We start from the raw sequence: 25252 nt of genomic DNA on the forward strand, positions 1-25252 counted from the left end.
AAAAAAAAAAAAAAAAAAAAGAACGAAAGGAAAAAAAAAGCAAAGCTCTCTCTCTCTATCTCTCTCTTGTTCACGCACATCAAAAAAGCCACCCAAAAAAACAAAAAACCGAAACGCATGCATTTCTAATTTTCCATCCTTCTCTTTAACTTCCTCTTCTCCTCTCCATCATCATCTCTAAACCTCTCTCTCTCTCTCTCTCTCCATTCTTCAATGGCCGTTGATGCTCACAATCTCTTCCTCTCTCCTCCTCAACTCTTCCCCAACAGGTCTGTGTGTAAATACAACGCTCTCCCTCTCTCTCTCAATCTCTATTTACTTACGATCTCATGTTTTTTTCAACTGAATCTTTTTTATTTTGTATTTGGCAGAGAGTTCATGATGAACAATAACACCACTATGGAACCAACCAGTGGCGGTTTCTGCAATAACAATCAAACCGGTTACGGCGTCGTTTCACCTTTCTCCGTTACCGACGATACAACAACAACCCCAACGCCTCCTTCCTTTCTTCATATGTACGGCAGCGGCGGCGCTGATACTACTACCCCGACCACCGCAGGTTACTACGCCGCCGATGGTACTACTACTGCCACTACTACTAGTCTGGACTGTGATTTCTTCCCTCTACAGACGAGAAAACGCTCCAGAGAGTCTTCTTCTACCAGATCGAATTATTATCATAATCATCATCATCTTCTTCTTCAGAACCAGAGATCATCATCATGCGTTAACGCTGCAACAAGTACAACTCCGTTTTCGTTTCTTGGCCAAGACATTGATATCTCTTCACACATGAATCAGCAACAACACGATATCGACAGATTCGTCTCCCTTCATGTAAGTTTCTTCCAAAGATTCGTCGCATTCAATAAGACTTTTGCTGCTGCTGCTGCTGCAATGTGTGCATCGATCATTGATTTTCTTGTGTTCTGCTGGATTGGGTTTCAGATGGAGAGAGTGAAGTATGAGATAGAAGAGAAGAGGAAGAGGCAGGCGAGGATGATCATTGAGGCAATAGAGCAAGGACTCGCTAAAAGGCTTCGAGTCAAAGAAGAAGAAAGAGAGAGGATCGTCAAGGTTAACTACGCTCTCGAGGAGCGTGTGAAGTCACTATCCATCGAAAACCAAATCTGGAGAGACCTTGCTCAGACCAACGAAGCCACCGCCAACCACCTCCGCACCAACCTCGACCAGGTTCTCGCGCAGGTTAATGACCTACGCTGCGCAGGAGGATCGGATGCTGATAATAACAACAACGAAGAGGACGATGCGCAGTCGTCGTGCTGCGGGAGCACTAAGGCGGCGGAGGGGAGGAAGTTGTGTAGGAACTGTGGGGAGGAGGAATCGTGTGTGTTGCTGTTACCGTGCAGACACTTGTGCTTGTGTGGAGTATGCGGGTCCAGTGTGCACACGTGTCCCATCTGTACATCTCCTAAAAACGCTAGCGTTCATGTTAACATGTCATCTTCTTGACCTGACCCCCCCCCCTTCTTCTTCTTTTTTTTTTGTTAAATGGAAATTATTTTTATTTCATTTTTTTCTATTTTTAAAAACAAATTGTAAGGATACATCAGTTGAATAGTTTTATTTTTTTTTAAGCTAAGGAATCAAAATCATGAAATCTAAACCTTCACTACAAAGAAAGAAAGAGATACATTATCTCAGACTCCCGAAATATCGTTTTTATGTTATTATTATCAATAAGGATAAAGGATAAATTAACCAACCCCATATTATTAAAAAAAAAAAAGAATTATATTGGTAATATTTGACACATGTATCTCGAAAAACAATCATCCCAAAACTGCAGGAAAGAAATATTATTTTTTTTAAAAGTAAAGTAGTAACAAAAAAAAAAAAACGATAAAATGGGGGTGGGGAGAACAGTAGGAGTGGTAGGGTGTGAAAGACACGCGCCGGCAAAGATGCGTAGAGAAGAGTGGGAAAGAGACAGTGGAAGAGGTAAAAAGCTGACACGTCGGACGCGCGCAAATGTCGCTGTTGTTCGTCTTCCGTAACTCCCCTCCTGACACTTTCTCTCTCCCTCTCTCTCTTTTTTTGTTTTTTTTCAATTTCTCAATTTTTGTTTCCTAGCAACTTTTTTAATCAAGTTACGGAAATCAAAGATTCGATATATGTTTATATGATTATAACGTGAAATTAGAATTTTTTTTTTTTTTTTTAAATGATTCTAGGCTCCGACAAAAAAAAATGCATTGCTGTTTGGATTAGAAAATACTATGTGAATTTTGTATAACACTAAAAATTACATATCATTATCATTACATTTACAGATGAACATTCATTCTTATGTTACAAGTTTAGTATGACAAGACTATCAAAAATGTTATTACTAATATTTTAAAGTTGCTTTAACAGGTGTTTCTACATGATTAATCTGCTGAATAAATATTTTCAAGATATTTATATATATATATATATATAACTTTTATTTGAAAAGAAGATTTGCATATAAACAAACTAAAGAAAAGCGAAGAGGACACGAGAAAGTGATGTGAAGAGATCATGCCAACATTAAAGAGGATGGATATACTCGTCGCACGAATAAATTAAAAACTCCTAAAGCCAAAATTTTCTGTTTTAAATACTAGTACATGTTTTTTATTTTATTTTATTTTCGGTGCCTAGAGAAAATCAAAACGTGTAAATACTAGTATTATGTTAATCATATTATTCTAATTTAAGTGGTTTTCAGATTTCTATATCATTAGATTTGAGATGTAGACATCTTTGTGCATTCACAGGCGGATCAACCAATGGTGCTCGACTGCTCGTTCATTATTCTAAATCATCACATTTTGAAACGTTCAATATTATCATCTCTACTAATATTTTAAACCATTAATCTTTATTATTGTTTAGAAAACACACACCCCATATACTATTTTTCCAAGGCCGAAAGTGAAAAAAAAAAAAATCTTTAATTAACCTAAGGTTGGTAAAATCTTGCACTATATCGGATGTCATGAAAAGAAAAAACTCCCACTATCGGTTTTGTTAACATTATGTACACACACATTAACATAATGCTTCGACACAGAAATCTTGTAAAACATCGAGGAACATACATGTGAGGTGGTGAATGTGAAAAAATACATTAACTTAAGGCTCCCCTTTGTATGAACTTCATGCATCCGCAAGTAATCTGAGCCATCTTCTATCTCATTTCATTCCGACCATGAATCAAATAGGATCCATGTGTATATATGATCTAAAATTCGCATATCAATCATCTTTTCCAAGTAAAGATTCCAAGTCTTGCTCAACCTCATCCAAAAAGTACTGGTTATAACTATTCGCATTGGGTTCGGGCAATTTGGGACAAATAACTTTATCCAACGTTGAAGAGTATATATCTTTTAAAATTTGTAAATTTCTGAAACGGAGATAAAGAGTATATGAAGGGAAGGAACCAATCGTCACGTACACACTAAGCAACAAATCAAGCAAAAACAAAAGATAGAAAAGAGAGTGACGCTTGACCGATTGATGTTTGTTTTAAATTACTTTATTATTTGGAGACTTTTGAAGAATCTATAAGGACCATTTCCCTACGATTATGCTTTTATTTATTTATATCTAATATATAAGCGAAACAAACGAAGCAAAAGTGGAAGACTTGGTGTAAAGTGATGGGATATGCAAATGTTGTGGTGTTAGGGTTTGTGTCATGCAACTTGTCCACTTCTCATTTTAGATATTATTTTTTATTTTACACCCATTTTCTCCAATATTTCAGCTTTCGTGGGGTTGCTCTCTTTCTTTTTATATATATATATATTTTTTTATTTTACTTTTACATAAGGTTGAAATGATCGTTTCATTTTGATCTATTTTAGACTTTAGACGTGTTTTCATAAAGCAAATTAGAAATATTAGCTTAAGAAAATAAAGAATACCATTCATTTCAAATGGCAAATCCAAATATTTTGTGCATAGAGATAAGTAAATGATAATTCAAGATAACTCCTTATTGAATAATGAACAAATAAATTTGGAATATGTGTCATCAAACCGTAGAAACATAAATTGTCATGTGAATTCAATAATGCATACAACTATAATAACAAAGATACAAAGATTAAATAAAGGGAACATCATCTTTAGGAGTGCAACAAACACTAAACAAAACGATTATATTCCCATATACACGTAAGTGGCAATATACACGATATGATGTAAAAAGATAATAATAGATTACATCAAAAATGTCTTTGAGAATAATTAAAAGTAGAGAAATAGATGTGAGAGGAGGAGGGGTCATGATGGGGAACACCAAAACTTTATAGATTACCTTGTGAAAGGGGGCACTCATGAATTGGTAGCTTTTACCTTTTTTTGTTCTATGTCCTAAGAAAATAAATTTAAATTGAAATTTGATATGATTAATCTATTGTTGTATCTTATTGTTGGGAAATTGGGTCCTACTTATCATTTTTCACCCCTAAGCCATCAATTCGATTTGACTACAAAAACCTATGAATAAATGAGCCCAAATGGGAACAAAAACATTTTGTCACCTCTTTCTTTAACCTTTAACACGCTTGTCAAATGACGTGAATCGGAATCACAATCCCACAATACTAAAAGATAATTCAAATTTCAAAGTGAGGATTACCCCCAAACCAAATCCTTTAAGCATATGACTTTTGTGTTTGTTTGTTTGAAAACAAAAACTCATAACTATTTTTAGTGGCTGAAATTTCTGTAGCAAAGTCTAAAATTAGTGGATCACTATATTGTATTCGTTTCCAGTATATCTTTACAAGCTTCTTTATTTACTTTTCATTGAGAAAATTTAGTGGTGGTAAAGAGAGGATTTGGCAAAGACAAATTACAAAGGGATAAAATTTAAAATGATACCCAAAAAAAAAAGAACTACGAGAGCATATGTTTTTCCTTTTACGTGGGAATATCAGTGACCTACCATTAACCAATGCCAAAGAAAAATGCTATTTCTCTTTTTTTTTCCTCTTTTACGCCGAGTGGATTTGGTGTGAAGTCTTCTGAAAGTCACTGCAGAAAAAGCCACAAGAGATTTGTTTATTTCTCATCATTAGTACCATCCAATTCAAAAAGATTAATAATTTAAAGAGAGTTATAAAAAAGAAACTATCTACATGTAGTGTTAACAATCAGTCTTATCCCACTGAACCACAACACTGCAAAAGCTCATGTGAAAATTAGATTAAGACCTCAAAAAGAGTTTAACTTTCTTTCTCACAAGTCACAGCAATATGAATCATTATGATCACAATCGACCTGCACAGATGTTCCTCTAATTGGGTCTTGTGCAGAATAGATGTCAGATTCTATATAGATATTGTTATTATGTCACATAATTACTTAGAACTTGATTTTGATGATTCAAGAAGAGATATATAAAAGAGTAGTAATGTGGTTATAGAGGAGCATAGACCCATCTGAATACCTATAGAATATGGAAATATGATTGCTCTCTCTCTCACACACACACTCACACACTTTGATATCCCTACAACTATTAACTGTTCATGGATACCTTTTTTTCTCTATTGAACAGAGAAAAGTGTATAGGAAAGTGTTTTGTAATTGTTCTTTCTTGTCTATATTAGGCACCCATACATATCCCGAAGTGTAAAAAATAAATTAGATTTTAAAAGAAGAGAAAGAAAGCCAACTACCCAAATCATTTATGTAGTTTGGTTGGGGTTAGTGGGCAGATATCATATCCAAGATGGAATAGGTTTACATAAAGCATAATGTTATATTATCTATATATACATACGATATATAGTTTAATGTTAATGGTGCATACATGAAAGTCCTCTCTTTTCTCCATGTGGATAGTTATTAGGGAAATCAGATTGGACTATGTCAATTGGAATAAACAAGATATTTTGTTGGGAAAAGGTAACTAAAGTGCTGATGTGGGTATCAAGAAACAATACAAAAGATATGGGTATCAAAAGAAAAGAAAAGAGAAATGGAGAGAAATCAAAAGTTTTGTACAATGTCTATGATTTACTTTTTGAAAATAGCAATGTCTAACAGTAAGAAGCAAAAAAAAGAACAGACATGCATGAGGAGCTTCACGATGAAGATGGGCACCTTTATTCGTTTTAATCAATATACCAATTAATGACCAGAAAAGCAATACTTATTACTAACATAATCATGGAATTAGTTGGGATAATTAGATCAATTATGACAGATGCATTAAGGTGAGATCTAATACTACAACTATACAGAGAAAGGAGTACACATACTTGTGGAGAATGTATTTGGTTATTTTATTGATAACTGAATAAGATTGAAGGGTTTTGGAAATGCTGAAAACGATTTTTCAAAAGTAAAAGCAGAGAGAGAGAGAGAGATTTTATCAGATTGGACCAAACAACGAAGGGAAATAATATAAGAGAGATTTGCATGATGTGTTCTTCTGTCCAAAAACAGTACACATATAATTCACAGAAAAATGGTTGGGACTGTAGGACCACTGTTACAATAATGGACCATAGAATTTTGTCCCCAAGAAACCAAAAACCTCCATACATGAAAATGATACCCCTAAAGTTTTGATCTTTTATGTGTCAACTTGCTTATTATGCAATATGCATCATCATCCAAAAGTATCTAACTGGGGCTCCCCTTTGGTTTAAAAAAAAAATTCCTACGTCTTTGTCTAATGTACAGACAAGTTTCCCTGATCAATCAATTAAAACTGTGTCTTTCAGTATTTTACAAGAAGAAAATTCAAATATCAAAGAGTGTGGTTATAAGTCTTTGTCAGTAGTTTTCTGTAACTGAATGCAACATCAGCGTATTGATTCTAATTCGTGGTTGATACGTCGAGGAGATGTTAGCGGATTGATCCTCACGTTTGGTATGTGATTTGGCTTTGTCAAGGTAGAAAAGGAAAAGAGAACCAAAAAAAAATCAAAAATGGGGGGTGTTTAATTGATCTTGATGCTTCAATCAGCCTCAAGATCTTGTCTTTATGCTTTGAATTGTATACCCTTCATTTGGATGAGATGCCAAATGACAAGGACATGAATCCATTTACTTGTTAAAGTTTTAAGAAAGAATAAAAATTTAGAGAATCTGACTTTGGATTTTCTTTTGTGCCAATAGGTGTCTTTTTGATGGATTTCAAATTGATAGGTTTCGACTATATATAGGTTGGTTAACATGTTCAAACAAGACACGGAACCTCACTGAGAACAAAAACAGACAAGTAACTACGCAGTTTATCACGAGAAACCAAATGTCTAATAGTCGTTTATCCAACAAAGCAAAGCAAAATTGATGTATCAGCAGCCTATTACCATTCAACAGTNTAATTCGTGGTTGATACGTCGAGGAGATGTTAGCGGATTGATCCTCACGTTTGGTATGTGATTTGGCTTTGTCAAGGTAGAAAAGGAAAAGAGAACCAAAAAAAAATCAAAAATGGGGGGTGTTTAATTGATCTTGATGCTTCAATCAGCCTCAAGATCTTGTCTTTATGCTTTGAATTGTATACCCTTCATTTGGATGAGATGCCAAATGACAAGGACATGAATCCATTTACTTGTTAAAGTTTTAAGAAAGAATAAAAATTTAGAGAATCTGACTTTGGATTTTCTTTTGTGCCAATAGGTGTCTTTTTGATGGATTTCAAATTGATAGGTTTCGACTATATATAGGTTGGTTAACATGTTCAAACAAGACACGGAACCTCACTGAGAACAAAAACAGACAAGTAACTACGCAGTTTATCACGAGAAACCAAATGTCTAATAGTCGTTTATCCAACAAAGCAAAGCAAAATTGATGTATCAGCAGCCTATTACCATTCAACAGTAGACCATGAAAAAGAGAGTCTTGTTGTTTATCTCCAAAAACAATTTTAGAAAATGATGGCTTTCAATGTAGAGAAACAAAAACGGGGCCAGCATAAAAGAACGAGACAGGACTTGGTTGTTATAATGCACTGTGTATTTTACCATAAAACTGTAAAATGATAAATAAAGAGCTACTAATAATGAAAACACTGACCTTTTGTTTTTGAACATGAATGCACTCAGGACTAAAATGGGGCGGGATTGTGGAGTGCGACTTAATTGTCTTTCCCTTTGGCTCTTTTCCCATGATGCCTTCACAAGTCACATGAGTCCTGGACCCCCTTTCCCTGCATTCAAATAAATGTTCCGTCGTGTGTAAACACGAAGAAGATTCCGTTATCGTTTTCTCCAGAAAACCATCAAGAGAGTCGTGTACAGAGAGAAAAAAACAAGTGTATTATAATACGACCTGCATCCACAACCTCCACATGTACAAGATAGTTCACATCACATTCGCAGTACATGGTCAATAAGCCAGTCACATCTCCCATGGTACCATATCAGACGCTGTGACACGTTCTGGCTTTCATCAAGTTAGCACAATCAATCAAGAGATACTATTTACACTTCTGTTTGTTGGTGAAAAGTTAATATCTTAACAAGTACGTTTCTTTTCTTCACATGAGAAGATAATGATGACTCTGAAGAAATGATACAGTAAAATGCTTATAAGGTTTAGGCCCTATAAACTGAGTCTTATTTGCTGGAACATAATCAATGGGTTATATGCCTTGGGGGTACACATCTCGGGCTTTTCGTATAAGATTATATTGAAGACTGCAACTCATGAGATAGGATTGGCTTCTCTCCGACCACAGAGTGCAACAAATCTATCATGGAACAACATCAACGGGCATTTCTCGATCAAATTAGAACCAGCATAAGCTTCTTTGAGAAATACTGTACCCCTTGCTCCTTTGTTAGTAATGTAGAAGATCCCTTGATGCTTTATCAAGCAAAGTATTAGTCTTGATGGAAGCAGATACTCAGAGTGAAATGCATCCAACTGTGCGCAGGTCACTCTCTTCTCCATTGTTAAACTGATCAGTTCATGAAGCACGGCTACAACACGTTTCCTAGCTTTAGGATCTGCAGCATCAAATCTCCTCGCATTAAGATACGGAGATGGGAATTCCATTTTCTGCCACTTCTCAAATTCCTCTAAATAACTAGCGTTAGGCCTAAAACCAGGAGGAAAAGAAACCTTAAACGCATTTCTCCCCAAGAAGTTGCCATCCTTTGTGATCCTGACCTTCTTTCCTCTGTCCTCAATTGGCTCGAGGACTCCTTCACGGAGTAATCTATCCTCACGTGCAGTGACTGCCAGTGAAGAATCCCAATTCTCTAAAACAAGATTAACTTTACCATTGATAACCTTCAAAGAGAAGATTTCAGGGTACTTAGGGATCAATGTAGTCTTGAAATCTTGAGGCAAACCCATTGCAGGTTGAATAAACTCAACCTTCTCCAAAGGCACTCGACAATCAACAGACATCATCAACAACTTCCTAAGATTCTTAACCAGAATAGGTTCCATTGACTCTGTAGCTTCACCTTCCTCAGTTGCAATATTTTTAGCTTTCTCAGTCAGCGTAACAAAAGGAGGTTCTCTGTTTCCACCTCCAACAAAAAAGATGGAAGGGTACTTCTCAATGGCAGCCATTAAGTTCCACTTGTGAACAAAGCCAACATGCTTCTCAAGATCCCTAAGAAGAAGGCTTCCATGTTTCTGGGCCTGAATGATGGATTTCAGTTGAAGTATCAGAGCTGGTTTCTTCTTCAAGTCTATTGCTTTATCAAGCTCATCAACTCTATGATACACTTTCTTCTTGGGTCTCCATCCTCCTCCTCCTCCTCCACCCGACTTGTGTCTCACCTGAAACAATACCAAGTTTTCACTTTCTTCAAACATACTCGTTCTCCGGAACTGAATCAGACCGAATGAGATGGAACTTCTTCTTCTGTACAAAAACGGCTTAGACATTTTATCGAACAGCTTATGTGCACAAATCCCCAAAGAAGTGTAGTACAACACTTCTAGTTATATAAATTGGCAGATAAAAATATTACACACCAAAACAATTAAACTAAGAACAAACTCTTTCCAGAAAGAGTAGTAAGCACAGAGATTTCCCCAGAAAAAAATGTTCTCCGATACAAAATTTTGCCAGCTTAATTTCGTATGGCGAGAGGGAAAGTGAAAAAATCTACCGGGCCTCAACGGGTTATTTATAAGTCGGCCCATTAGCCCATATATATAATTAGTTTCGTTTCTTTTTCGGTGTCTTCAAACTTCTAAAACCGACCACTTCATCTGCACACGTGTGTGTAATGTGTATATAGGTGTCAAATATCATGTTACCGTTGTGACAAATTTCCAATTTCTTTGTAATCATATTTGACATAACATTCTCTTATGTGAGAAATCTAACGGCTAGTGCCACAAAACCCACACACTTTGGTGAAATAATTCAATGGCTGAAATATATAATCCTTTGTTGTTTTCTCTCTCTATCTAACTCTTGTTCTTGTTGAGAAGTCCTTGCAAAGAAATGTATAGATCTTTGTTCTCTGTCCCGAATATCTCATCCGCTTTCCTCAGGGTTTCCTAAGTAGCAATTGCGGAACATATTTAAAATCCATATGAAGCATTTATTTATATACTTGCAAATCAAGAATTCAAAACCACTTTTAATTTGTTTACCTCTCGGGTTTGCCTCTGAGCATTCAGTTCTTTGATGGTAGCCAAGAAGGCTTTGAATTTTTCATATGATAATCGGCTCCTGCATGATGATGAACAGATAATGAAATGTCTGCTTCCTAGTTTAAGGCTAAATTCGCAACATACTGAACCACCCAAGCAAGGGAGAAAAATATAGGATAAATTAAGAGGCAAACCTGACTTGACGGAAAAACTCCTTGCCATCGATACGAGGAGCTGCGCAAGTTTATGCATAACCCATCAGAGAAAGCAAACAAAAAATAAACAGATGAGTACGTAGCCCTATGAACTGAACCTACTAACCTTGAAGTGGGAGGCCACGAGGAGAAGAATTTGCAGCTGATGATCGTTGGCTTGATGTTGAGGGGTACCAACCAGAAGTTCTTGCCTTGGGAGATCCTGCAGTAGAATTAGTTTGTGGAGTGAGCCAGGGAGAAACAGAGAATCTTGGTCCTGTGTAAATGGGAACTGCTAACAAGTAAAAAAATAAAAATGATCAGCATTATTAATATAATTTGAGTAAAGTCATATATATATATTCTGAACTGGAATTGCATCCATAATCCAAAATTACCTTCCTCAACTGGATGATTGGTCATGTCCACGGATTTACTATAAGAATGGTGGAACCTTGTCCTTTGGTCTGCTTTGGCAAAGTACAGTGTGAGATATTTTCAGTGCTAAACAATCAAGTAAACTCATTCACTGTGTGCAATAAGAATTCCACTGGCATCTTTAGTACCTTTGTCCGACTGGTCATATGTCCTGATATCAACAGAATCTGTTTGCTGTAATAAAAAAAAAAAAAAAAAACAAAATGGATAATGCGAAATTACACAAGAAGAACGAATGTTTAGTACTAACAAAAATTGGTGAAACCAATATATCTTTACCGGAGGAGCAATCTCATCATCATTACTTAGGGATTGAATCAATTGCCTCTTGAAGGTCTCCAACTGGTGATAAAAAAAAATACACAAGGATTAGTTGTTTCTTTCTCAAGAAGTGCATGCCACGAGGGAACAGTTAAGTATTATTAGCTTATTCACCTTAGCCATTTCAAGATTCAGGTTCGTTACAGTGGTTACAAGCGAATCGCGTTCCTTTGTGAGATTCATCTTCATCAGAAAATATAAATTAAGAACGTTACATTAGAAATCAAATCCATAAGATCGAAAAAAAAAATGGAGGACAATAGATCTCTCTCTCACATTGTCATGGAGGACAATCTTAAATCTTGAATCAGCTTCTCGGATATCTCTCTCGTAACGATAAGCCTTGCTCTCGAGCTCGTGCGTACACATCTCCAAATCCTGGAGTTTCTGCCTCAGTTCGATTACCTCAGCTTCCAAATGAGACACCTTAGAGGCGATTGCCATGGACGTGATCTTCTTCGCGAGATTCAGCTGCTCGAAAGGATCCGTCGGGATTACCGATAGAATCTCATCGGAAAGCTCTAAATCCAATCTGACTACACCGGAGAGTCCTGACATCGTCACGACAATGTGAATCTTACGATTTCTGAATTTGCAGAGAAATCGAACAGTTTATCTTAAATCTGATGATTCGTCTTCTTCTCGTTGATTTGGCCGCAAGCTCTGTTTTTTTTTTCCTCCCACTTTTTTAAAAAATTGCCTTTTTCCCTCCTAAAAAGTCAAAGATGAACATTAATTCTGTATTTAACTATTTATTTACTCTTTTATAAAAAAAAACTAGTCAAAGATGAATATTCATTCCCAAAATAGAATATAAATAATGTTAGAATAACCTTTAGCTCGGCACTAGTTCGCAGTATTTCCCCATTTGGACCACACAGCTCACGAATAGAGTTCTGCATTTTACGGATACTTACCATTTTATGAAAATAGACATTGTTCATATCACCCACAGTCAGCTAATGAAGCTTAGCTTTCTGTTTTAGATAATCTTCCTCGAGCTCAGCAAGGTGACTCCACATAGAATAAGCATTTGTCTCCTCTTCAACCGCTTGTGGAGTCGGACTAGCCAGAGTTGCAATTTGCTTTTGACAAAGAGTCTCATGAGCCTCACGTGTCCGTTTTGATAGATCACCAAACTTCTCTTTATCCAAAGAACGCAAGCTTGGTTTTAAGTCTTTTAGCTTCTTGGAGAGACGATGCATAGCAGACGTAGAAGGGAATAGTGGGACCGTGCCATGCCAATGGTTGGCAATAACCTCATGAAATTGTGGAAGTTTAGCCATAGCATTAACGAATTTGAAAGGTCTGCGACCACCCGTTGCAACTGCCTCCAGGACAATGCGACCTCTGGCATGATCAGAACAACCACTAGCCTTAAAAACACTATAAGAATGTGGAAAGCAATATCCCCAATGCTCATTAATTAAAACACGATCCAACTTCTTACAAATCAGACCCTCATCTCTCTTGTTGCACCAAGTATAAAGAAATCTATAAAATAAAATTTATATAGCTAAAACTCTTATATTTGGCAATCCAAATTTCTTAAAGTTGTTAACAAATATTCTATTTTGTAATTTAACCAAATTGAATGTTAAATGTTTGGAAAATCAACCCAATTTTAGAGAATTTCTCATTTTGCATGATCAACGTATTAGGTAGTTTATCAAATGGTTTAATTTAGCATGACTCATCATGTCAACAAATATTACTTCATATATGAAAGTTAATCAAATGGTTTAAATGACCATGACTACATATGAAAATAAATCATATACCATTTGTTTCCTCTCAATGTATATACATCTCTCCGATAACATTACTATACTATGTGCTCTCTCTCTCTCTCTCTCTCTCTCCCATAGTCCCATATATATACATATATCGCTCACTTCTCCGTCCCTCTCTCTCTCTCTCTATATATATATATATATATCTTTCTCTCTGTGTGTTGTGTCTATAGAATCAAAGAAGATGAAGCCTCTGATTCGCCGTCTCTCGAGAATCGCCGACTCATCATCCTGCAACCGAGCTTGCAGCGGCGACATCCACCATCCGAAGTCTGTTTTCTTGGTTAAGCGAGCAACCGTGGACTCGAGTGTTCCATCCGGCCACGTACCCGTGAACGTTGGCGAAGAGAAGGAGCGGTTCGTGGTGAGTGCGGAGCTGCTGAACCACCCTGTTTTCGTGGGATTGCTGAATCGGTCAGCTCAGGAATACGGATACGCGCAGAAAGGAGTTCTTCATATCCCTTGTAACGTCTTCGTGTTCGAGCAAGTTGTGGAGTCACTCCGGTCTGGTGTGGCTGATGATAGATCGGGGCTCATTGCATCGTTGTGCGGTGAAGATTTATCTACAGAAACAGAGTAGTAGACATGTCTCTGTGTTCTGTTTGTTTTTTTTTTTTTTTTTAAATTTGTTCTTCGATCTTCTCTTCTTTTTTATTTGACTGATCGGAGAATATTTTGTTGATGCTTTTTAGAATGTGATATTTTTTTTTTTCTTTTCGATTTTATCTCCAATTTATCAATTTTAAGAATGAAAAAAAATAAGTAACAAAATGCATATTATTTTTCATGTACCGTACGGATCATTCATCATCAACTATATAATAATTACTTTCTATTCATTTTGAATATTTAAGTCAATGAATTAACTGATAAAATCGTTGTTGATACATGATATCGTCCCAACACCTAACATTTTAATTATTAAATTGGTTAAATAATGTGAGTCTTGCGTTCTTTATACAAAATATACATGCTTATTAGAATTATATATAACTAATTGAGAAAATAGTGAAATTTGCCCACACAAAAATAAAAATTATTTTAAAGTAGCAGCTATCTTGTACATAATAACGAACGACGACTAGAAGAATGTATTAAAAAATTGGTCTAGAACAAACCAAATGTCCCACATGGCCCCATATCTTCCTTGTACGGTTTGTACGGTTGGACTCGTTGTGGGGAACAATTTGCTGTACACAGCTTACAACATATATTAGGCCATCTGCATTCACGGAACCCTCTCTATGTTTTTAACAATTTAAAACTAGGGTTTAATGGAATAGTGGGCTTACATAAGTGGAGATGGATCTTGTGCAAGATTTGTTTTAGGCATGATCTTAATCCACGTGGCACCACTGAAATGGGTGAGAATTATGCAAGAGAAATAAAATAATGTTTGTGTGTTTTTTTGTAGGAATAATATTTGTGTGTTTTTTTGTAGGAATAATATTTTTGTGTTTTTCATTTATATCTTTCATGTTATTTTATTTCATAATAATTTGGAATTGTATTTTGTGTTGGTTTTTATTTCCTACTCAATTTTAATATAAATGTTATTTTTTAAAGTTTTCAAAATTGTAATATGTTTTAGATTATTATATTATTAAATTTTATAATCTTAAACATGTTCTTCCAATAACCAATTTTTTAAACAAAATATCTAAACTAATGATCTTACATTATTTTAATAATATTTTTACTCTAAGAACACCCAAAACAGTTCTCCCAATAGATAAGAGGATAATTTAATTGGAATACACAGTTTGTGGCGAACCGTATCTTTCGATACTAATAGGCACATGTAGGATTACGTTCTTTTTTTTTTTTTCAACCAAACATTAAACTAGAAAATAACTCCAAGATTAGTTGCCCAAACCAGAGGGTAAGAGTTTACAAAAGAAGTTTTAGGATGATCTCGGAATGTTTGACGTTCCGAGAATCGTAAGACTATGTTCTTTTGTTTAACTGATTCGAATTTTAAACTTCGTTGGTACGACTTACTATGAGTTTGTTCGAATAAATAAACCTGAAATAAACGAGAACATCCTCAAATATTCGAAGTTTAGGATTACAAGTTTATACGAGGTGGAATGAAGATAAATAATTCTTTGATTCTTTCTGTTGACAAAATTGCCACTCCAACAAAAGTATACTCAAAATTAGATTTAACAACTTCAACTGATGCGTTTTAGATTTAAGCATTGTATATAAAAGTTGAAAAGGGGGGGAGAGATCAAAAAGCTTTCTTTTTGGGTGTAAGGTTCTTAAGTTTCTTCTTCACCACGTTACTCTGTTTCTTCAATGGTCTTTTCTTTTCTGACTGCAACGCCTCCATTCTAACTCTCTCGTCTTCTTTTATATCTTGAAGAATCGAAAAGTTCTCTTTCAGTTTCTTGCTGAGCTTTTCCATGTCCATTTCCGGAACATCCCTAGCTTCTTCAGGCAAACTATCTCGTTTCCGTTTGTTGTTAAGTTTCCGAGACTCGTTCTTGAGCTCAAACGATTCCTTTACAAGAGAAAAATCTGCAAAAGCCTGTTGTGGAGTCACTGCAGAAAGAAAAGTTTGGCTTTGAGAAGTGTTCATGTCGGAGATTGTTGCCGCCATTGTTGAGATCGCCGGATGATAATGTTTGCTCAAGAGACTGAGTTCCCAAAGCACTGTTGCTAGAGCCCCGCTTAGGTTAGGATCTGTTGCATATGGCTGGTATTTCTGCAATCCAGATTTCGCTAACAAATGAGTTATATTCCCAATTTAAATCTGTAAAAAGGGTAAAAAATTTGTGACTTACTGCGATTGAACCAGAAACAGAGCCGCCTCCAGCATCGTTCTCAAGAAGGTTTCTGCATTTCACATTCTTCTGAAGTAGAATTTTCAAGGTGACAAGCGCTATAAGAGAACAAAGATTGTAGAATGAGAGATCATATTTGAACTAAGGACATGTGATGTGTAATTCAACGAGTTTTGTAACGTTTATTACCAGACATAGACTCAGCACATCCAAAGCAAAGCGCGAATGTGGCTAAACGTTTCACAAACGCGGCTGCTTTTTGCATGTCTTGATGTCTGTCGTCACACAACATTATCTTCAGAGACTCAGCCAACACTACACCTGAATCCCTGTTAAACATCACAAAGTGTTATAGGCTAAACTGAATTCAGCTTATGTCGTTATAACAAAAGAGGAAAAAAGTTATAACAAACCTTCCAGGACGGTACTCGAGAATGAGGTTGTAGAGCTGGACAAAGAAGTCTTGCAAGTCAACATTCAAGGCATTTAAGTTGCTCCTCATCACTTTGAAGGCGACAAGACAACACCTAAGGCGTTCAGATACAGTCAATAGTCTTGCGTTTTTCTGCTTTGAGTTGTTCGACACACTACTGCTAGAAGCAAGCTTCTTTAGATAGTTCATGAGATCCCCAATGTAGTCCAAGTCCAATTGTTGGGTGAATTTTGCCAACCCATCCAAGCATGGAGCAAGCAAAGGGTGTGCTCCAAAGGATCCCGGATTTGAAATTGGGTTTTCTTCTGAGCTGCAATTAGTCAAAATGATGTCTTGAAAAAAGAACTTAAAATAACATTGACACAGCCATAAAACCAGTTTATTTGTGACTGTGAAGCCAAATTCTACACATATATATTCTTTGGAATTTGATTAGAACATAAGCGTTATTTAGATCTTTTTTCGGAACAATTAGAAAACACAATTTTAATTAGCTTTAACAATAAATGAAAATACCTTTCGCCAGTTGTATACATTGTGTTTCTCAGAACACGGAAATAGGTCTCAAAAACAGCAGAAAGTGTCTCTGTCTGCATCTTTCGCCGCTCCTTAGCATCTGGTTCATAGGTAACTCCTTTGTAATCAGCACTAACCTAAGAACAAGTCATCAAAAAATTTCAATTCATATAGCAAACCAATAGCACAAACGGAACTAGTTTTAGATATTATGGTCATATAAATAGTTGTCAATGCAATGGAAAGCAAGATTAAAACATCAACTTTCCCACCAACAAATCTATTGCACAGAAGGAAAGTAAATTACTTCGTCTCTGATTTTAGACATCATATCTTTCTTCGATTTCTTCCTCTCATTTTCCTGCACTTGATTTTGCTCCTCCTGGTTTTTTCTTTTATTATTTTTCTTATATTTTTTATTATGCTCTTCCTCTTTGTTAGGCTTTCCAATATCCTCGTCAAAGCGAATGGACATGAACACCTAAGGACATATATAAAAATGGAAGCAAGGGTAAATGACAAAAACCCAAAGAGATAAGAAATATAACCAGATTGTTTCTGAGTTATTAGGCGCCTTGTATCAGTCTTACAAAATGATTCAAATGAAATCTGAACTTCGTGATCTAGTTTTTCCATCAGGAGCAATTCTAACGCTTTAACTTAGTGATATGGTGCAGAAAAGTGTGGTTCTTAGAATGTTGCCAGTCAATACCTCGATAGCATTAGGATGAAGTTGGCAGTTGTGAGCTTTGACTTGAGCAGCAATCAAGCGTACAGCCTGCACGGTCAGCTCACCACCATGTTTCCCTTCATTTGAGAAAAGAGACCTGACAGTAGAGCAACAGAGTCTCCTGCATACACAAACAGGCGCAACAAATGTATTAGATAGGAACGAAATGGATGCTGTTGCAGTACAATGACATGACTAATCACTCTGAAAAAGGGTTAACATAACCAGGACCTTACGACTTCATCTGGGGAGCTGATATTTCCGACAACAGCAGTTAAGAGGTTATCACGGTAGTTGAAGTTAGGAACTGCGTCTAGCAATGTACACATGCACCGAGTTGCAATTTGGTTATATACTGGCAGCTTTTCTAATATAATTAACTTCTGCAGGTATGACTGTCAAAGGACATCAGCAGAAAAGGAAAACGTATTACAAAATTATACTCAAAATTATAATCAGAGAAATTAAGAGTCAACTATAACTGAGATGCACACCTTGTACGCTTTTAATAAAGTCGACTCGTAGAACCGGGTTTTCTTCACTTCCTTTGAGACCTTCATCTCGAGCTCCTTTTCTGTAGGAAGTCTAATCCGATAGCTGGCACCACACGAAAATAAGAAGAGCTAAATACCAACATCACTAGGAGGGAGAATGAAGAGAATGTTTAGCAACTAAAATGAGGATAAATGTACATAGAAGATTGATAAAATTACCCAGGAATAATATCTTTAAATACAGCCAACAGAGATAGCAAGCCAAGTTTCACAATCTTCGTATTCTTATCCTTGCAGAGATCTAACATTTCCTTTAAAGATTTTATGTTTGCCTCTGGATCGGAAAGTAGTAGCATTCCCAATTCCGCGAGCCTATTTTGTTTATTTTCAATTGTCTCTTCAGCAGATAGTTCTTCTTTCACTTCTGCCTGATGAAGGAAGAAAATCACTCACACATTAAAAAAATGAATTGAGTATAGAAAACACTTCAAAGCACAGAATACCAAATTTCCAGATGAATTAATCTTTCATAATATGAATGATTAACTCCAAAAAGTTATTAAGAATTCTTTAGATGGAAAGTTATTAGCACAATCAAGATGCTGAAAGCTATCATAAATTATGCTCAGTGAAAAATCATGTCAAACATTGAATATTGAAACTTTTAGCAAAAAAAAAACAGAGAAACTCAAAACAGGCATTACCAGAACAGCGGCTTGGGGAGTTTCTTCCTCTTGTACAATCTCATTAGGTAGTTCCTTCTCTTGTTTCTTTGCCTCCTTTTTGCTCTTTTTAGCTTTTGCTCTCCTTTGAGATTTGTTCAGAATATTTTCATCTTCAAGAATATCCGCCTCTGCTTCATCTGTATTGGCTTCAGCTAGTTTTGACTTCTTTGCCTCTAAACCATATCAATATATACAAAACAGAAACACCATCATTAAGAATGGCAAAACTGAGCCAGAAAAAAAGATAGTTTTGATTCGTTTATTACCTGTTCTATATTGGAGTTTTCCATCTAAAGTCTTGATAGGGAGAACATCAACAGGATCAACAAGAATCTCGCCATTCCCTTTCTCTTCCTGATGTGTCTTCTTCTTTGATCGTTCTTCTTCGTACTTATCCTCCACTGTCTTAACTCTACCACCACATTGCCTACCAACAGCGTAACAAGATATCATCAACACAAACTATTTCATCAGATAGATAAATCTTAGATTGAGAAATCTATTAGCTAAGTCAGAGTGTGAGCAATCAACAACACAGAAGAAATCTGAAGTTAGAACTCAAACTAATTCAATCCTAATATACTCAAAAATCACCTAAATACAAACGAATCACACTAAGACCAAATTTAGAAAAGCACAAAAACGTCGTGAACGCACTTATCGATGGCGGCGGTGTCAATTCGAGAAACGAATCGAGCGTATTCAGTGTTCTGTTCGACGTATTTCAAATCCTCGTCGGAAAACTCGATATCCTCTTCGGGTACATCCGGAGGAAGCTGAGGTGGAGGTATAACCTTCTGTTTACGCCTACTTTTTCCCATTATCCACCGCTCAGAGGAAGCAACAGAGAAGAGGCACACTAACGAAAATTTGATAAGAACAAAATGATAACTGCCTGCACAGAATCGAAGTACCTAAAATTAGGGTTTAGGGTTTTTGTGAAGACAATAATATTATTTTTTTTTGCTTCCAAAAAAAAATAAACGTCCTCAATTATGGGCTTAGGCCTGTTTATGGATAAAACTAAGTTTATATGGGCCCAATAAGATCTTCTCTGTGGAGTAGTTCGGAACGATGTCGTATTGGGGAAAAAAAGAGCTTCAATAATGAAAACATGGATAAGTTAGTGGACTGACCCAAATATTAGATAGTGATTTTTGTTCACATAATTTGGGTATTGACGTACGAATATACACACTGTAGTCACATGAAGAAACTATGAAAAATTCACAAATTACATGCGATATTGTTTTTTTTTCTGCTTTTTTAATTTTAGTTTTTGGGGTTTTCCATGAAAAGCACAGGGATGAGAAAATAATATGCCAAAAATCAATTAATAGTGAGAAGGCAATAAGTCGACACGTTGAATATAAATGGTTTTCGTAAAGGAAATGACCAAAGTTCATAAATGTAGTAGCAAGAGCATTAATTGCAATTTTTATTAGATGTCACGATCCCCCATTAATTATATTTCGTTTCTATTAGGGGATGATGGCTTTCCTATTTTTCTCTTCTTCTTTTTCTTTTCTTCTTTCTTAGTATTTTCCTATCCATAGGCCAATATATTCTAACCCAAAAAAAAAAAAAAAAAAAGAAGATAAAACTGGACATGAAACTATACTATTTTCCCAGAGAAGAGGACACAAATAAACATTTAAAATATTTATAACGTATATTTAATTTCGTAACTGTAGAGAGGTACGAAAAGTATACGCTAGATTTAAGTTTTTGGATAATGACGAATGAGTATCATCAACCATATACTATAATATATTATGTGTAAATGCAACACACACACACAAAAATGTTAAATGCCAAAAAAACTGTACTACCTACGAAATATTGTTATTTCTGGTCCCACTCTAGTATAAATATAAATTCTATCATAAATATAACTCATCTACTCGTCGGGTAGTATATATACTATACAATATACATACACTAGAACCTCTATAAATTAATAATTGATAAATAAATAATCTTTATAAATTAGGTTTTAAGTTGGGACTAATGTAATTTTAAATATTATTCAATAAAATAATAAATTAATAATTTTTTTAAAAATCCCATATAAAAATATGGTCTCATCAATATCATAAATTAATAATCAAATAAACTAGTATATATATATATCTAAGAATATTTAGTGAAATATGAATAGATTGTTGTTTGTTTGTTCTTGAATTTGCATTCTTGTTGGAGAGTATCCCTAATCTTTCTGACTGCATCAAAAACTTCCGGTGTTGTCTTCTCAAATCGCATCCAAAAATTGTAGAGAGTTTTTGACGCGATAATTGATTCTTTATGTGTAACTGGTTCTAAAGGTATCGTCATATCTTCTTCAACTTCATCATCACCTTGAAAAATAGTAGCAGCAATTTCTTCTAAACTCTGAATTTCTGATAAAAAAACCATCTTCATAAATTAATATTTTATTAATTTATTGATAAATTAAAACTTTTATAAATTAATAAAATTTTATGGTCCCGACCTTATTAATTTATAGAGGTTCTACTGTATTGCATTTTTAATTTCCCATGCGTCGTTGACATTTTTATTATTAGTAGTATAAAATAAGTTATCGGATTTTTTTGGATATGTAGGATTTATTACATTACTTGAATATGTGAATATATAAGCACTTGAAGTTAATTAGGTCAGCATAAATTTGAATGGCCTTATGATCAAATTAAATACTCCCTCTGTCTCAGGAAGATTAAAGTTTAGGATTTTACACATATTAAGACAGAGGAAATATATAATTAATTTTTTTTTCTGATAATTTTTATTTTATTTATGATAATCTCATGATTTATTTTTCTAATACTTTTTCACTTGCCCACCTTCCCACTTTTCCACTTTCTTCTCAAGTGAAAAATTAACAAACATTTTGATCCATATACGTAAACCTTTCATATTCCTACTTTCCCACTTTCTTCTCAAATGAAGAATTAACAAAAAAAAGAAAAAAGTACAGACATGCAAACATTTCGACCCATATACGTGAACCTTTCATATTCCTCATTTATCACAATTTTTTAACTCCTAAACATCCAAACTGGAGTAACTAAAATTTTCAAACTTGGAGCCACAATTATTTGACTCAAAAACAAAAAAATTAGGAGGGAGCCAAAGTCACGTAACTCAAAAAAACTGAAAAAAATAAAATGGAGCCAAAACCAAAATAACTTAGTTCCATTAACCTTCTATATATATTGACATAGATTTACACCATTAGTCAAAATCATCAAAATGGCTTTTCATAGTTTTGATCTAAATTTACCACCTCAAAATAATGAGCAAAATATTTTGTTTGATTTGAATAGAAGTCCAAGAGAGTTTACTTCAGGTATTTTTATTAAATTATTTTAGTAAATTTATTTATAGATGTATATTGCTCAATCTTTTTTTTATATACATGTCATAAAGTATTTAATGTTTTTAGTAACTTTAAGGAGATATTTAATTTTGAAGACATTAATCATGTTATTTATTTTAGTAGGATTATGATTTTATTTATAACATATTTTGTTCTTTTTGAAATATTGTGACAGGAGAAACCATATTAGAAAATCCTCAAGAAGCTCATGTTCGTAGGAAAGAAATGACAGATGGTGAAAGATTAAAGGTTTACCATGCTTTGTTGGAAAGAAGCAACAATGGACCATTGAAGAGGACCCATACAAGGGAAGTTGCTAATTTACTGTCTGTACCGTTGCTAACTGTACAACGAATTTGGAAGCTGGCTAAAGATATTCCTAATGGTGAAGTTGTTGATGTCTCGCATAAGAGAAAGGGTAAATGTGGTGGGAAGAATATTGTGTTTGACCTTGATCGAATTGTTGATATTCCATTCAATCGACGGAAAACTTTACGGTCATTGGCGGCTGCTTTGAAAATTAGTCGGACGACGTTGTGGCGATGTCTAAAAAGAGGGCTCATTAAACGACATTCAAATGCCATCAAGCCACGTTTGACGGAAAACAACATGAGAGCTCGACTGCAATTTTGTCTCTCCATGCTCGACAGAACTACTTTGCTCGGTCATCCGAAGTTTGTTGATATGCATAATGTTGTGCATATCGATGAAAAATGGTTTTATATGACAAAAAGGTCAGAAAACTATTACTTGCATCCCAGTGAAGAAGAGCCATATCGTACATGTCAAAGTAAAAACTACATCGGCAAGATAATGTTTTTAGCTGCCATGGCTCGTCCAAGATTTGATAACAATGGAAATGAGACATTTTCAGGAAAAATAGGAGTTTTCCCGTTTGTTACAATGCAACCAGCTCAAAGACGTAGTAGAAATCGAGAGGCGGGTACTTTGGAGTTAAAGCCCATGACTTCCATCAAGAGAGAAAATATAAAAGATTTTCTCATTGGAAAAGTTCTTCCAACAATTCGTGAACGGTGTCCACAAGAAGATTTTGGGAAAACAATATTTATTCAAAAGGATAATGCAAGAACCCACGTTGATCCAAGGGATGAGGATTTTAGAGCAGCTTCTTCTCATCATGGTTTTTATATCCGTTTGATGTGTCAACCACCAAACTCACCCGACTTGAATATTTTAGATCTTGGATTTTTAAATGTCATTCAGACACTACAACACGAGGTGTGCCCAAAGACGATTGAAGAACTTGTTTCTGCGGTGGAAGTTACGTTTGATGAATATCCTCCATATCTGGTGAACCGGATTTTTGTGACATTGCAATCATGCATGCAAGAAATTATGAAAGTCCAAGGATCAAACAAGTATAAAATCCCACATATGAAGAAATCCAAACTTGTGATCCTATTTTAATTCCAGATGTACTAAATTATTTAGATAATTGAGTTGTTGTTTTTTTAAAAATTATTATCTTATCCATCTCGAGATCTATTTTATACTGTAAGATTTTGTTTTATCGGCAAATTTTAGTAGTTGACAAAAGGATTTTGTTTAAACTGAATTGATTACCATATTTTCTCAACGCACGTTCATAACAAGAAGAAGAGAAATAAGGGAAACTAAAGAAACAAAGGAGTAAAATAAACAAAAAAAACCATAGAAGTAGGAAACAGACGAGAGAAATTTAGAAACAAACCAAAATTACTAATAAAATCTAGGAAAATAAATCTTGAGCATAGCTAATATAGTGTCTTCGATTTCCTTCTCTGGATGGATCTCTCCTACATCTTTATAGAATAATTTATTCAAATCAAATGGACGCATGGCCATAGACTTGGAATCGTGAATCCGATAAACACTCCTCGATTCTCTTTGAAGCGGTTGAAAGTTCTTGGCTTCTTGTTCTTCTTCACTATGAATCTGTTGAATATTGTTTGAATTGCCTTCTTCTTCTTACTTTACTTCTTTTTTAGCTTCTTCATGATTCATTTTTGTTTTGAGAGAGAGAGACAAAGGATTAATAAGAAGAGGAAAAAATGAAATGGTAACTAATTCTTTTACTGATGACAAAAATAAATAGTGACGACGGTCGTTTCAGTTTTTTTGTCCAAAAGTACACTCCTTACACGTTCTACAATATCATTAGTTATTAATTTTTTGTCTAAAAATTTATTAAAAATATTCAAAACATTAATTTTTGTGGGACAAAGAAAATGCTCTAAAACTTCAATTTTTCTGATACAGAAGGAGTAGTATCTATCATACTTTAACCACACAAAAACTAGGACATTCAATCCTTCCCCAAAAAAAAAAAGAAGGAACAGTTGTCCCATTAAATAAGCGATTTTTAATTATTTTATAATCAATGTTTGTACAAATAAACCGATAGAAAAATTATCTTTTAATAGGTTGAAAAACTTGTTTGTTTGTTGAAGGCATTCATGCAAGCAAAGTGCAAACCAACTTCCTCATAATAGTAGTCATCAATTTTTAGGAAAATCATAACCACTCACATTTGGATCCAATTCCAAGTCCAAAAAAACCTATTATATCTACACTTTTTATATGAACAAAAATAATGAATTCTCTAAGTTTCTAACTACCTTCCCAACCAACCATAGGCTTAATTTGGGGTAATTTAAAAGTAGAGAACCAAGAATTGTAAAACTACTAACATTAGTCATTATTTTTGTTGTGAATCCCAATTTATTTTATTGTTCGAAATAAAGACTACCATTTGTAGTTGCATTTACAAAAATATCATTAACATCCTTCTCTAGTCTTTCCCCATTAAATTTTTTTCTCTTCTTTTTTTTTTTTTTTTTTTTTTTA

General features: G+C 34.8%; 6 protein-coding genes across 7 annotated transcripts; 3 read left to right on the forward strand and 3 right to left on the reverse strand.

The window, feature by feature from the left end:
- Window positions 7-1636, forward strand: LOC104752341 (probable BOI-related E3 ubiquitin-protein ligase 2). The gene is made up of 3 exons (XM_010474447.2): window positions 7-269; window positions 372-840; window positions 952-1636. The coding sequence occupies exons 1-3, from the start codon at window positions 214-216 to the stop codon at window positions 1474-1476; spliced, it is 1050 nt and encodes a 349-aa protein (XP_010472749.1). The 5' UTR covers window positions 7-213; the 3' UTR covers window positions 1477-1636.
- Window positions 4835-10114, reverse strand: LOC104752342 (protein ROOT PRIMORDIUM DEFECTIVE 1-like). 2 transcript variants are annotated; one of them, XR_002035991.1, is made up of 2 exons: window positions 5145-5282; window positions 4835-5040 (listed from the first exon to the last, which is right to left on the reverse strand). XR_002035991.1 is itself a non-coding variant. In XM_019238314.1 (2 exons), the coding sequence occupies exon 1, from the start codon at window positions 9871-9873 to the stop codon at window positions 8674-8676; it is 1200 nt and encodes a 399-aa protein (XP_019093859.1). In that variant the 5' UTR covers window positions 9874-10114; the 3' UTR covers window positions 4835-5040; window positions 8044-8673. The 2 variants fall into 2 exon arrangements, 1 of the variants encoding a protein (XP_019093859.1); XM_019238314.1 differs by lacking the exon at window positions 5145-5282 and adding an exon at window positions 8044-10114.
- On the reverse strand, window positions 10405-12104 carry LOC104754024 (uncharacterized protein At4g15545-like). The gene is made up of 9 exons (XM_010476184.1): window positions 11823-12104; window positions 11661-11729; window positions 11505-11567; window positions 11354-11399; window positions 11186-11254; window positions 10915-11079; window positions 10788-10827; window positions 10594-10672; window positions 10405-10497 (listed from the first exon to the last, which is right to left on the reverse strand). Exons 1-9 carry the CDS (start codon window positions 12102-12104, stop codon window positions 10405-10407), a joined length of 906 nt encoding a protein of 301 aa, XP_010474486.1.
- On the forward strand, window positions 13502-13919 carry LOC104754025 (auxin-responsive protein SAUR40-like). Its single transcript, XM_010476186.2, has one exon. The coding sequence runs from the start codon at window positions 13524-13526 to the stop codon at window positions 13917-13919; it is 396 nt and encodes a 131-aa protein (XP_010474488.1). The 5' UTR covers window positions 13502-13523.
- LOC104752343 (nucleolar complex protein 3 homolog) lies at window positions 15431-19955 on the reverse strand. Its single transcript, XM_010474450.2, has 13 exons — window positions 19684-19955; window positions 19293-19453; window positions 19006-19199; window positions 18521-18729; window positions 18302-18404; window positions 18039-18202; window positions 17790-17928; window positions 17385-17558; window positions 17078-17214; window positions 16542-16871; window positions 16318-16457; window positions 16129-16226; window positions 15431-16049 (listed from the first exon to the last, which is right to left on the reverse strand). Exons 1-13 carry the CDS (start codon window positions 19845-19847, stop codon window positions 15573-15575), a joined length of 2490 nt encoding a protein of 829 aa, XP_010472752.1. The 5' UTR covers window positions 19848-19955; the 3' UTR covers window positions 15431-15572.
- LOC104754026 lies at window positions 22631-23833 on the forward strand. The gene has a single exon (XM_010476187.1). It carries the CDS (start codon window positions 22631-22633, stop codon window positions 23831-23833), a length of 1203 nt encoding a protein of 400 aa, XP_010474489.1.

Source organism: Camelina sativa, chromosome 16 (assembly GCF_000633955.1).
Source record: "Camelina sativa cultivar DH55 chromosome 16, Cs, whole genome shotgun sequence".
In the NCBI taxonomy this organism is placed as follows: Eukaryota; Viridiplantae; Streptophyta; class Magnoliopsida; order Brassicales; family Brassicaceae; genus Camelina; species Camelina sativa.

Coding starts and splice junctions, on each gene's coding strand:
- LOC104752341 (XM_010474447.2), top strand. CDS start 214: ATGGCCGTTGATGCTCACAATCTCTTCCTCTCTCCTCCTCAACTCTTC. Junction 270..371: donor CCTCAACTCTTCCCCAACAG/GTCTGTGTGTAA, acceptor TGTATTTGGCAG/AGAGTTCATGATGAACAATA. Junction 841..951: donor ACAGATTCGTCTCCCTTCAT/GTAAGTTTCTTC, acceptor ATTGGGTTTCAG/ATGGAGAGAGTGAAGTATGA.
- LOC104752342 (XM_019238314.1), bottom strand. CDS start 9,873: ATGTCTAAGCCGTTTTTGTACAGAAGAAGAAGTTCCATCTCATTCGGT.
- LOC104754024 (XM_010476184.1), bottom strand. CDS start 12,104: ATGTCAGGACTCTCCGGTGTAGTCAGATTGGATTTAGAGCTTTCCGAT. Junction 11,080..11,185: donor CAATCATCCAGTTGAGGAAG/GTAATTTTGGAT, acceptor ACTTGTTAGCAG/TTCCCATTTACACAGGACCA. Junction 10,673..10,787: donor GAGTTTTTCCGTCAAGTCAG/GTTTGCCTCTTA, acceptor ATCATCATGCAG/GAGCCGATTATCATATGAAA.
- LOC104754025 (XM_010476186.2), top strand. CDS start 13,524: ATGAAGCCTCTGATTCGCCGTCTCTCGAGAATCGCCGACTCATCATCC.
- LOC104752343 (XM_010474450.2), bottom strand. CDS start 19,847: ATGGGAAAAAGTAGGCGTAAACAGAAGGTTATACCTCCACCTCAGCTT. Junction 17,215..17,384: donor TGTCTAAAATCAGAGACGAA/GTAATTTACTTT, acceptor ACTTGTTCTTAG/GTTAGTGCTGATTACAAAGG. Junction 16,458..16,541: donor CTCGAGTACCGTCCTGGAAG/GTTTGTTATAAC, acceptor GATGTTTAACAG/GGATTCAGGTGTAGTGTTGG.
- LOC104754026 (XM_010476187.1), top strand. CDS start 22,631: ATGACAGATGGTGAAAGATTAAAGGTTTACCATGCTTTGTTGGAAAGA.